The sequence below is a fragment of the Hemibagrus wyckioides genome, linkage group LG24, assembly GCF_019097595.1.
Source record: "Hemibagrus wyckioides isolate EC202008001 linkage group LG24, SWU_Hwy_1.0, whole genome shotgun sequence".
NCBI lineage: Eukaryota > Metazoa > Chordata > Actinopteri > Siluriformes > Bagridae > Hemibagrus > Hemibagrus wyckioides.
In genome coordinates this window covers 18,729,956-18,742,455 of record NC_080733.1, presented here as the reverse complement: position 1 = coordinate 18,742,455, position 12,500 = coordinate 18,729,956, and the positions used below count along the sequence as shown (strand labels likewise).

At 41.0% G+C, this 12,500-nt stretch overlaps 1 protein-coding gene across 4 annotated transcripts in view; it reads left to right on the top strand.

Annotated features, from left to right (window-relative positions):
• Window positions 1-12,500, top strand: part of rims2b (regulating synaptic membrane exocytosis 2b) — a 103,795-nt gene that overhangs the window by 61,906 nt on the left and 29,389 nt on the right. For 2 of the 4 annotated variants that reach the window (XM_058377159.1, XM_058377160.1), the window contains exons 21-28: window positions 1,264-1,335; window positions 3,940-4,014; window positions 5,894-5,938; window positions 6,074-6,130; window positions 6,451-6,630; window positions 8,143-8,252; window positions 8,456-8,488; window positions 9,728-9,880. In XM_058377159.1, the coding sequence (XP_058233142.1) occupies window positions 1,264-1,335; window positions 3,940-4,014; window positions 5,894-5,938; window positions 6,074-6,130; window positions 6,451-6,630; window positions 8,143-8,252; window positions 8,456-8,488; window positions 9,728-9,880 (725 nt within the window). Of the gene's footprint in view, window positions 1-1,263; window positions 1,336-3,939; window positions 4,015-5,893; window positions 5,939-6,073; window positions 6,131-6,450; window positions 6,631-8,142; window positions 8,253-8,455; window positions 8,489-9,727; window positions 9,881-10,021 lie in introns of those variants that run through there. The other 2 variants (XM_058377162.1, XM_058377163.1) reach the window with 2 other exon arrangements.

Below are 12,500 nucleotides of genomic sequence, written 5' to 3'. Positions count from 1 at the left end.
AGATTTGCTCCTCATTACAGCTTTCTGGAAAGTTCTGGAATTCGGACTGACAAGTTGATCTCCACCTTAAACGGGAACATTTCAAGAAGGTCCAGCATCCCACCACAAACCATTTAAGACTTATGCTGCATCATTCCGGGAAGATATAAAGCTGTTCTGGAGGCAAAGCATCAGCCTACTCTCTATTACATCACATCCACAAGTGCTTGGTGAACATCTCATTCCAGATTTATTCCCTTTGCTGCTATAATCAGCTCCACTCTTCTCAGAAGGTTTGGATTGTGGCTGTGTGGATTTGTGTTCCTTCCGCTCCAGAAGATCCAGTGAGATCAGACTTGGGAAGTTGAGGAGACTCCAGTTCCAGTTCATCCCAAAGGTGTTTAGTGGTTATGAGTCTGAGTCAGGGCTCTAAGCAGGACACTCCAGTTCTTCCACTTTCTCCAACCACCACACCATGTCCCACACCCATGGAGCAGAGTTTGGGCCTCATAGTGCCACTGAAGGGAAAAAAAATGAATATTAAAGCATACAATGACTCCAGACTGTTGTGTGCTTCTAACTTTGTGGTAACATTTGGGTCTAAAGGTCAGGGGTTCACATACTTTTGGCCACATTGTGTTTACGTTATTTTGTCCACCCCTGCACGACGTAGAGGACAGAAACAGGAAATCAAGAATGCAGAGAACCGATTTTGTTGTTGTCATGGTAACAGGTCACAAGTCCACAGCCTTTACTCAGAGACACTGTAACCTGAATTAAATTAGGTGAAAGTGTAGAGGTCTTAACATTAACCCCTGATCGAATCTAGAACTCATTTCTGTTCAGAAAAATGAAAGCACTGACCTGCTTCAGCTCAGGATGAGAGAAGAAGTCTGGACGTGGAAAAGAGCATTTGAGAGTGAATAAAGAAAGTGGAAGGAAGGGAAAGTAAAATAAACGAAGCTATACTAAATTATTAATCTCTTAATCTTTTACTTTAATCTCAGACTCACTGAAAGTTTATAGATGGAGCTTAAAGACCATCTTCCAGGATAAAATTTGAAATTTGGGGTACTGAAATGTTCCAAATACACGACACACACACACACACACACACACACACACAGAGTGTGTGTTTAGTCTACTGAGGTCATGTGACAGGTCAGTTTCATCTCCCTTCTTTACTTCATTCATCAGTGTGTCATTTCTCCAGATCTCTCTGTCTCTGTCCTGAGTTTTTTCTTCACTCTGGTCATCTCTTCTCTTTTTTCTCTGCGACCACAGAACCTCAGTCACTCACCTTCATCAAGTCCGAACCAGATATCACACCATCGACACGCCTTTCCAGGACCACAGGTACAGTGTAGCTGAGAGTTACCAGGACAGGATGGACAGAGGCAGTGCCCTGCCCCCACACCTGGTATTAGATGATTGACAGCTTATTGCCGCTAATTAGATTCAGTTTTTTTTTTGGGGGGGGGTATTAGGTACCTTGTATTCAGAATCGGGTTATGCAGGTAGGATTTTGGAAGGAAGCTGACCAAGCATCCACAAGTTCATTTATAATTTTAGCTATGAAAAATTACAATGTAATCACACAATAAAAATGTGTTTTAGGACAAGGGCAGAATAGTGTGTAAAGGAGACACGCCTCTGTTTTATTCAGACTCCACCCCTGCATGTGGAGAGAAGAAAAATAACATTTTAATATTAAAAAGAAAAAACTCTGAAAAGTGAACTAGTTTAAATAAATAAGTAAGTAAGTAAGTAAGTAAGTAAATAAATAAATAAATAAGCCTCTTAAAAGATCTAAGGAAAAATGTATGAGCTTGCTAGCTTTACATTTCATTACAGTAACAAACTTTTTTTATTTTAGTAACAATTTTAGCTAGCCCCTCCCCTAACCCTGCCCCCAGCCTTACTGTTCAGAACTAACTTCTTATGGAATTTTTTTAACATGTTATTAAACAGCGTGTTATACAGCACACACTTGGGAGTAAATGCAGTGCATGGCAAAATCCCGTCCTTTGGGTGTGTAATTCGAGGGAGCTGACGCTGTTCTGGGGTGTGTGTGTGTGTGTGTGTGTGTGACTTGCAGTCTCATGTACCCTCTCTATCGGGAAGATGCACTGAAGCTGTTGCGCTCAGCTAAGCTGTCCCGAAGCCACTCGGACAGGGCTTATGGTAGTTTGGAGAGGTAGCTTAAACCCTCGTGGTTCTGTGTCTCGGTGTTTTCTGGATAGTCGTGTTGATTAGATTAGCCTGTGCTGGACAGCTTACATTAGGATCTGTTGAGAGTAGAAAGCTTTTTACTGGGTTTACTGGGTGAGGAGGAAACAAGCCAGAGCTTCTGATTACAGTGTGTGATCCTAAAGGTCCAGAAGTATGATTAAGTAACAATGAGCCATAACCCTAATCAGAGAGGGAAAACAGTCGTCATGTTACAGAGGAAGCGCAAAGTGCTGTAAACTCCTGAAGATGTCCTGAAGATATCAGAAAACTTAAAGTCACAGCTTAACCTCTGACGCTGAAACTGGAGACTCCTTCCATACAGGTTACATAAACGTCTCCTGATTAAAAACTTCACACAGACTCGTCAACCCGGGTGCACCGTATGAATGAGCTGTTACCATGGAAACATGAGCTTGTGAATAGAAACCTGCGTACAGTCAGAGCTGATGTTACAGAAAACTAATCAACACCTTCTGACCAAATTCAGCACCACTGTGGGATATCTAATTCCACTTCAAAAGCAGAATTCAGAGTTTATTTTTATTTCTAAATTATATTTTTTGGAAACTAGCAAAACAATCCCTTGTGATAAAGATGGACGCTTTGTTCTTGATCCTTCATTCTTACGTCTTACTTTCTGGACTTTTAAGTAAAAATCACTCTCGCTGGCTTTATTCCCTCACTCAGTAACACGTCTGGAGGAGTGATAGTTGTTGTGTGGATTTGTTCTCCCTGTCTTAAACCTGGACATCATCCTGACTTCTGCACCAGACTCAGTCAGATTAGACCATCTTAGACCTTAGCTCCGCCCCCCAGAGCTGTGTGTCTTCAGCGTCAGGGTCTTGATCATGGAGAACTCGTGGTGCTTTCAAACCTTGTTCGCTGAGATTTACTGATTTAATGCTTAGACTGATATTTTTGCTGTTGCGTGTCTCAGTTTTGTCCTTTAAAAGCTTCACCTTAAGCATGTCGGAGCTCGATGGTCTACAGTAGCGGTAGCAGTAGCTGTAGTAGTGGATAGGAGTGTGTAGATTTGTCTGACTGTGTGTGTGTGTGTTGTTTTCTGATCAGGAGGATGAGGCGTGATAGGCGAATGTCAGTCTACAGCGACTCGTATGAATCTCCTGAGAGGTAAAACAGTAGAATTTTAGCAAAAAAAAAACAAAAACCCAAAAAAGTGTTGCTTCTATTCCCGCTGTTCAGCTTTACAGCTTTAATTAGGCTCTAAAGTTTGTTTAAAAACTACACATGACATTAAATAGTTTAGTATTTTTCAATATCATAATTGTATTTTCATCAGGAGACTTAACCAGAATCAAATGTCCTATTAGCAGAATGTGTTATGTTCTTGCTAGAAATTAGCTCCAGTGTTAAAAAACAAGCTAGTTAACTACGTAACTTAAGCTAGCTAACGTGTCAGGTTTTATGCTAGCTATGTACATTTTTCCTGTGGGGGAAAAGGCTTCAGGTAAACAGTTTAAGACCAGAAATGGGGGTAAAATTAATGTGTGAATAGATATACAGCTCAACTAAAAGCCACAGTTCTGTCCGTTTTGGGAAAGACGTTAGCTCTTAGCTGGTCTCTGTACCGCGTCCTCAGTAAAAGCGACATGCTTTATATTTCATTATTAGCTCATGTTGTACAGAAAGCATAAGAAGGTTTTATCCGTCTACGTCTTCATTTCCTATCTTCATCTCATTCTCCTCTTCCTCCTCCTCCACAAAAAGACATTACAATGGCCCTAATCACGTTCCCTCACCGTGGCCTAATCACGTCATGAATGGATCCTTAGAGGATTACAGGTAAGAATCCCACAAACTCCATGCAGACTTCATCATCTGAGCTCCACTCTTTTATTCTGTTCATCAACCATCAGTTCTGTTGTTGTACATCAGAGGTGTCAAAGCTTTAAAACCTAAAAACAAACAACGCAATTTTGTGACCTTCACCTACGCAACACATAAACACGCTGCTTTTACAGAGCTCTTCTTCCATCTCTTCTGATTTGTTATGACAATTTTCATTATAAATCATATTACTGACTGCAGCATGAGTGAAAATCTGGACAATTTAGATGTTGAGTTTCAGAGTTTCTTAGTTGGTCCTTTCGGCTGTAATGACACTGAGCACTCGAGCTGCACTCACACGCTCCCGCGAAACCTTTTAGATCCAATCCGATCCATCTGATCCCACTGTTCGGTTGAAGGGATCAGACATGAGGAGTTACGACGGTGTTAAAGCACCTGACACGATCAATATAAATCTCACACATCTGCTTACTGTTAAATAATGAGCAGGAAACAGTGATTGGTGGTTCAGTGGTAGGTTTCTCACCAACCATGCGGAAGGCCTGGGTTTGATTCCCAGCCACTGGATGCAGTGCCGGTCCCAAGCCCGGATAAAATGGGAGAGTTGTGTCAGGAAGGGCAACTGGTGTAAAACCTGTGCCAAATTGTTGGTCGGCTGTGGCGACCCCTCACACACATAGGGAGCAGCTGAAAGATCAACAACATTAGGTCTATTTTCAGACTTTTATTTCTTTAAAAAAAACAAGTTTGGAAGTTGAAGTAGTCTGTTGTCTTGTTCTATTATCATCATTTCTTTTTCTTCCTTTTATCTATTTAACCATTTATTTTTTCCACAGAATCATCTGTAAAGCCTGAAATGTGTAAAAAACCACCTGTAACTCAGGCTGAATAATTGTTACTTGATTTTATTTTTAGTTCCCGTGAGAAAATCATTTCTTTCCACGGTGGCTGAGAAGCGCAAAACACAACAAGAAGTCCAGAAACACAAGGACGATTCAAAGAGGAAGAGCTAGGTATAGTTAGCGAATGGAATTCTGACCTCTGATTGGACGGGACATCGGTCACTCAGGATATACAGGAAGTAGGAAATTGTGTATCTAACTTTATTTCTTGTACATGTGTGGAGTTCTGCTCTCACTTTACACCATTTTAAAGAAAATAACCAACATATATATGCATCTCTATAGGAAAATGGAGTTCATTCAGCGCTACTGTGAGGAAGGACGTTCATATGGTCAGTTTGATGGATATACTGATAGTGTATCATGGAGTAAAGATTAGTTTGTGATCTCTAAAAACACACCAGGAATGTTAGGAAGACCAAACTATTCCAGATTAAAGGATGTAAGGAGCGCTATAAGAGCAGAGCTGTGTTCATACACACACCAATCCACTTTCTACTGCTGGACATCCTGTAGCTCCTGAGTGACCCATGTCTCGTCCAATCAGATGGAAGAATTCCGTTCACAAACCGTACCTACCTTTTCCGCTCCGTCTGAATTGTGCTTGTGTTTTCGGATTTGTTATTTTGTTTTCTGATATGTTGTTTTATTTTAGTTATTGTGTTTTGCACTGCTCGGCCAGCGTGTCTTTAGGAATCAGACGTGTTTACAGCCTCCACAGCACGGTATTGTCCGTGTCTGTACTTTTACTGCCCCCTAGTGGGCAACACCGCTATTTTTTTCAGAATTATATTTATATCCGCTTCACATGATTATAGTGAAGCAATTTCAATATAAACTGATTTTTCAGATGAGACCCAGACGTTTGTCACCTTTGCTGCACATCAACACATTTATTTTTCTCTTTCACACTTTCAATCCATCTTCCCACCATTTTATGATGTTAACACTAAATTTGGTCTCTACATCAGGAACTGCCCCAAGATAGAAATCGAGCCTTCTACAGATGCAGAAAGGTATCAGCTACACCACTAGCATTTCAGCTAACACCTTAGTGTAGTTGCCCCACCATTTTTTTCATGCAGTCAGTACAGATAAACACTAATTAAAAGACGTTAACAGGAGTGCTGTTTTTCCACATTTTGCTCCAGAGAGGATCATATACCGGAGTTTCCAGTTAGCCACGAAGCGTTTGAGGAGGATTTGAGGTAATCCTGTGGTGAAGTAGACTAGCGTGCTAGTACAGTTTACCCTCATAAAGACGCTAAGCGCTTCTTTTTTTTTTCTTCACATGACCTTTCCCTCTCTACAGGTTGCTCAGAGTTTTGTTTGCTAACACAAACCTCTTCCTTCATAAGTTGTTTTCTGTTTTTTTTTTCTGGTCGCAGAGAAGCAATGCCGCAGCTTCCGCATGAACTTCCTGTAAAAACGTTATTTTCACAGCAGCATGGGGGTTTGTGTGTAAAAAAGTTCCAGAAGGTTCTCGCTCGTGCCAATAAGTAGCCATGTTTGATGAACGTTTCCGCAGGTACGCTCGCGCCACACCGGACAGACATTACAGGTCGAGGTCAGCCGACCAGCGTCCGATGATGGAGAGACACTTCTACACTCGCTCGCGCTCGTCCGAGCGTCCCGAACCGTCCTACATGAGGTCCATGCCGTCTTTACCCTCCAGGAGATCCGCCCCTCCCTCTCCTGCCTTAACGAGGTGATCCTGACCAATCACGGCGACTAACTCCAAACCATACCCCGCCCACGTTTTTTGTCTTTTTTTGCTTTGTGTTTATTTGTAGACTAGATCACGTGATGGTGGTGGTTTCCAAACTAACGTTTTTGTGTTTATTTAAAGACACACTACTTATATTCTTCCGGGATATAATGGTGTGACCCTGGCATCCTGTCTTTTGCTTTTTTTTTCCCCTTGACTTTTTTTCTGTCTTAATTTGAATGTACTAACATTATCATTTGTTGTTGAACAGCATCCCGTTTTCGTTTCACGGCCCATCGGCTGCGCTAAAGTTGCTAAAGGATGTGCGCGGCTTCTTACTTTCCTCCTTGCAGCCATTTCCCGAGCTGTGGTTCTTGTTTAAAACTGCTCCTGTTTCCGACTTCATAACTCCTTCTGAGACGGTTACTGACTGACCGATCGCGATCGCGTCTTTCTGAGATGTTTATTCGTACGATTTAATCAAACCCCCTTATGCTTATCTTGCGTTACGTGACCTCCGGAGACGGCACGTGACCGTAACCTGATGCTCAGAAGGTGCTATGAAGATCATTTCTAGTTTATTTAAGATGCATTTTTTAGCTGGTCGCTTAAGTCCGGCAGCTAAAATGCACTGGACTGCACCATATTTTCCCGCTGAGACTGCATGCACTGACACGGTCAAATATGTGGAGTCCTGAAGTGTTCGCTCGATTGTGGTACTTGTGTTTCTCAATTATTGTGACTTCACTTATTATTATTTTTGTTTCTCCTCCCTAATGTTTTCTTTTTTGCCAAATGATTAACACTTTTCACAATTTTTGCTTATTAAAATTTAATAAATAACTGCACTGAATGAGTCTTAGCAGGTAAAACATCATAAAAATGTTTAATAAAAAAATTATTATTATTATTATCATTATTATTATTTGTATTATTATTATTATTAAAAAAAAATAAAAAAATATATATATATAAAAAGAAAACATTTAAAATATTTTTTCAGATTTTCTTAAAAAAAAAAATTCAGTGTATTGTGTCTAGATCCAGATTAAATAATATTTTACAGAGCTAATAATCAGAAATATTGTTAATAATGATGGTATTGTTGACAGTAATATGTTAATTAAGCTGTGTGAACCTGCTAAGATTTTTTTTTTTTGCAGTGTGCTTCTTAACTTTATTATTATTATTATTATTATTATTATTATTATTATTATTATTATATTTAAATGAAACCTTCACTAATCAATACACAATCATATAATCTGTGCCAAAACTCTACATGAAACGTTATTTTTAATTAAATATAATAAATATTTTGCTCTTTATGCTGTAAATAAATGTCTTAAAAGTTTTCCCTGTAATTTAATTTTGTCAATTTTATTTCTTTTTTTTCCGAGCGTGGTCTCTCGGCCTCGGCTGCGGCGCCGGTTTACATGAGATCTGATCTGATGTGAGCGCTCGCTCCTGTTTTAATAAAGTGAGTAAAAAAAATTGGTGTTTGTGCTTTAGGGCGAATCCTCGAGCTGGATCGGTCCAAACGAGTCCCTCGGCAACGCCGGCGTCGGCTCGAAGAGGTCGTCAGTTACCGCAGGTTCCTCCAAAGGGCTCTATGGACAGGAGTGAGTATCCTCGTCTGCTCTTGTTGATTTATTTACATTTTTCTGGCAGTCCTGTGCCTCAGAGTTGGTCTGCTTTAGAGCCGTTTAGATCGTTCACGAGAATCCAGGAACTAAAGGACAGTTAGGATGTAACTGACCCCACCTCAGAGACGCAGATGTGTTACTCTAGTGAGTGTTTTGTTCTTCACTCCGTCTTTTCCCAGATGGAGGAGAGGGCGTGGCAGAGGCATACGAAGGTGTGTAGAGTGTACGTCTGTGTGTGTGTGTGTGTCTGCCCTCTCAGCTTTTACCGGCCCCGGTGTTGTCCTCGCTGTCTTTTCTTTCTGCTGCTAGTTGAAGTCTGTCGTCCTTCCTTTACTTACCAGCTGATCCTTTAGTCTTTCTGTGTTGATTTATTTCTTTATTTATTTTGTGTCCTGGAATCAGTCTGGTCATGTGCTGAAAGACAGAACGAGTGACTGGAAAAGAAAGAAAGAGAAGGAGGTGTGAAAGAGAGAAAGAGAAAGCTGAAATAAACATGAAAGAAGTAATGAAATTTAAAAATTAATACAGAAAAGAGGGAAATGGGAAATGGAAGTGGGGAAAGGAAAGTGGGCGGGATTCATAAGCAAAGCTGCTGATTGGTCACCAGTGTGACATCACAAAGTGTCTGTTTGTTTTAATATATTTAATACTGTGTGTGTGTGTGTGTGTGTGTGAGTATGAGTGTGTGTGTGTGTGTGAGTGAGTGTGTGTGTGTGTGTGTGTGTGTGAGTATGAATGTGTGTACTTGTTGCTTACACACTCATATTTTGACTCTCTTCTCTTCTGATCTCTCTCTGTGATTGGTGCGAAGCCTCTGTCAATGAAGTTGTAGCAGCATCTGTGACTCCGCCCCTCGGGCAATCCCCTGCCCCGCCCCCTGTAACACAAACAACTCCTGGTAAACCTTTATAGGAAATAACGGTGTAGAGTAGACACTCAGTTGTGTGTTTGTTGAACATCTAAAACACAGCACGCTAGTACAGTGTAGGGTCATAGATCATGCTAGTGGCTAATCTTTAGCATGGGTAGTGTGTTGGGGTAGTGTGTTGAGCTGTTATTGGGTATAGACTAATTGATAGTGCCCCCTAGAGCACACATTAGTGCAATACCGTTGTGAATAACTAATATTAGTGTCTGTATGGTTTCAGTTTGTTATTGCTCTCTCAGTCTCGTCACCTTCACCTTCACACATCTAACTTTTCCTTCCTGTATATTTCTCTGCATCCTGTCTTCTGATTAATGTGTGAAGTGCCTTCGTCCTGCACACACACCGCGGCTGCTAATGACCTTTTACAGAGTGAGCAGAAAAGAATATAAAAATTACTGTAAAGCTACTTGTGGTGAACAGATTCATGTAACAAAAAGTGTAAAAATAGCAGCAGCATCATCCGTCTTTTTCATGATGTTTGTTTTCCCCCATTATTCCTCCATCAACTCTTTCATCACCAAAGCTCCATTGGGGGCGGAGCCTCCAGCTACGGCACCTCCCCCCGCACCAGACCTCGTCTCTGAACCAGACCCCGCCCCTTCATTGCCTCTTGATCCTGTCGTTTCACTTTCATCTGGATCAGCCCCGCCTCCAGCTCCGCCTCCTCCAGTGCCAGGTGTGTCACGAGTGAATGGTTTACAGCCAGGAGGTTTTCCCCAGGAGATTCTGGAAGATGGTGAAAATGAAGCCTTCAAACAGGAGATGAGATACAGAGTGACGAGATACAGAGTGACGAGATACAGAGTGACGAGATAAAGAGTGACGAGATACAGAGTGACGAGATACAGAGTGACGAGATAAAGAGTGACGAGATAAAGAGTGACGAGATACAGAGTGACGAGATAAAGAGTGATAGATTGACGAGATACAGAGTGACGAGATACAGAGTGACGAGATACAGTGACGAGATACAGAGTGATACAGAGTGATGAGATAAAGAGTGATACAGAGTGATGAGATAAAGAGTGATACAGAGTGACAAGATAGAGTGATACAGAGTGACGAGATAAAGAGTGACGAGATAAAGAGTGATACAGAGTGACGAGATAGTGATACAGAGTGACGAGATAAAGAGTGATACAGAGTGACGAGATAAAGAGTGACGAGATAAAGAGTGATACAGAGTGACAAAATACAGAGTGATGAGATAAAGAGTGATACAGAGTGACGAGATAAAGAGTGATACAGAGTGACAAAATACAGAGTGATGAGATAAAGAGTGATACAGAGTGACGAGATAAAGAGTGATACAGAGTGCCAAGATAAAGAGTGATGAGATACAGAGTGATACAGAGTGATGAGATACAGAATGATACAGAGTGATGTGGTACAGAGTGACGAGATAAAGAGTGATACAGAGTGACGAGATAAAGAGTGATACAGAGTGACGAGATAAAGAGTGACGAGATAAAGAGTGATACAGAGTGACGAGATAAAGAGTGATACAGAGTGACGAGATAAAGAGTAATGAGATACAGAATGATACAGAATGACAATAAAAAGTGATGAGGTACAGAGTGCCAAGATAAAGAGTGATGAGATACAGAGTGATACAGAGTGACGAGATAAAGAGTGATACAGAGTGACGAGATAAAGAGTGATGAGATACAGAATGATACAGAATGACAATAAAAAGTGATGAGGTACAGAGTGCCAAGATAAAGAGTGATGAGATACAGAGTGATGAGATACAGAATGATACAGAATGACAATAAAAAGTGATGAGGTACAGAGTGCCAAGATAAAGAGTGATGAGATACAGAGTGATACAGAGTGACGAGATAAAGAGTGATACAGAGTGACGAGATAAAGAGTGATACAGAGTGACGAGATAAAGAGTGATGAGATACAGAATGATACAGAATGACAATAAAAAGTGATGAGGTACAGAGTGCCAAGATAAAGAGTGATGAGATACAGAGTGATGAGATACAGAATGATACAGAGTGATGTGATACAGAGTGATGAGATAAAGTGTGATGAGATGCAGAGTGACTAGATAAAGAATGATGTGATACAGAGTGACTAGATAAAGAATGATGAGATACAGAGTGATGAGATACATAGTGACAAGATAAAGAGTGACGATATACATAGTGACGAAGTAAAGAGTGACAAGATAAAGAGTGACAAGATAAAGAGTGACGAGGTAAAGAGTGACGATATACATAGTGACGAAGTAAAGAGTGACAAGATAAAGAGTGACGAGGTAAAGAGTGACGATATACATAGTGACGAAGTAAAGAGTGACAAGATAGAGTGACAAGATAAAGAGTGACGAGGTAAAGAGTGACGATATACATAGTGACGAAGTAAAGAGTGACAAGATAAAGAGTGACGAGGTAAAGAGTGACGATATACATAGTGACGAAGTAAAGAGTGACAAGATAAAGAGTGACAAGATAAAGAGTGACGAGGTAAAGAGTGACGATATACATAGTGACGAAGTAAAGAGTGACAAGATAAAGAGTGACGAGGTAAAGAGTGACGAGGTAAAGAGTGACGATATACATAGGGACGAGATAAAGAATGACGAGATAAAGAGTGACGAGGTAAAGAGTGACGAGGTAAAGAGTGACGAGGTAAAGAGTGACGATATACATAGGGACGAGATAAAGAATGACGAGATAAAGAGTAACGAGATACAGCATAGCAGTGTGATGATGTAAGAGGTTACTGTGGTGTGTGTGTCATTGCAATGATTCATTTCTTCATTTAATGCTGATGTGTGTGTGTGTGTCTCATCATGTTAAGAAATTGAGGAAAAGCCTGTGGCTCCCCCTCCTGTCAATGGGCGGAAAGGCAAGTGCACACTGTGTGTGTGTGTTATAGACTAGCCTCATATCCTCTCTTCCTCTTGCTCTGTCCCAGTTAATGTCCACTCTAAAGGGTTGCACAAATTTTTAATTTTGACTTTCTTTCATTTACACTTCCAGCTTCGGTGCTTTTTAAGCTTCCCAGCTGCAGTAAATAAAGCACCAGTGTGTTCACCACCTTTAAACACCCCCCCCCCAAACCGGGGGAGCGAATCCACACAGATTTTATTTACATTACTTTGCTTATTCTGCTCCACTCCGACTAGTCGACATCCTCGCCTCGGGGATTAGTCCGCTAGTCTGAACCACAACACTAGCACTAAAGTCCTCTGTTCTTTCTTTTGCATCAGAGGTGACGTGGGAGGACCAGCAGAAGAAAGTCACTGGTATGAAGTGCATTTTAGGCCCTGTAGTGTGACC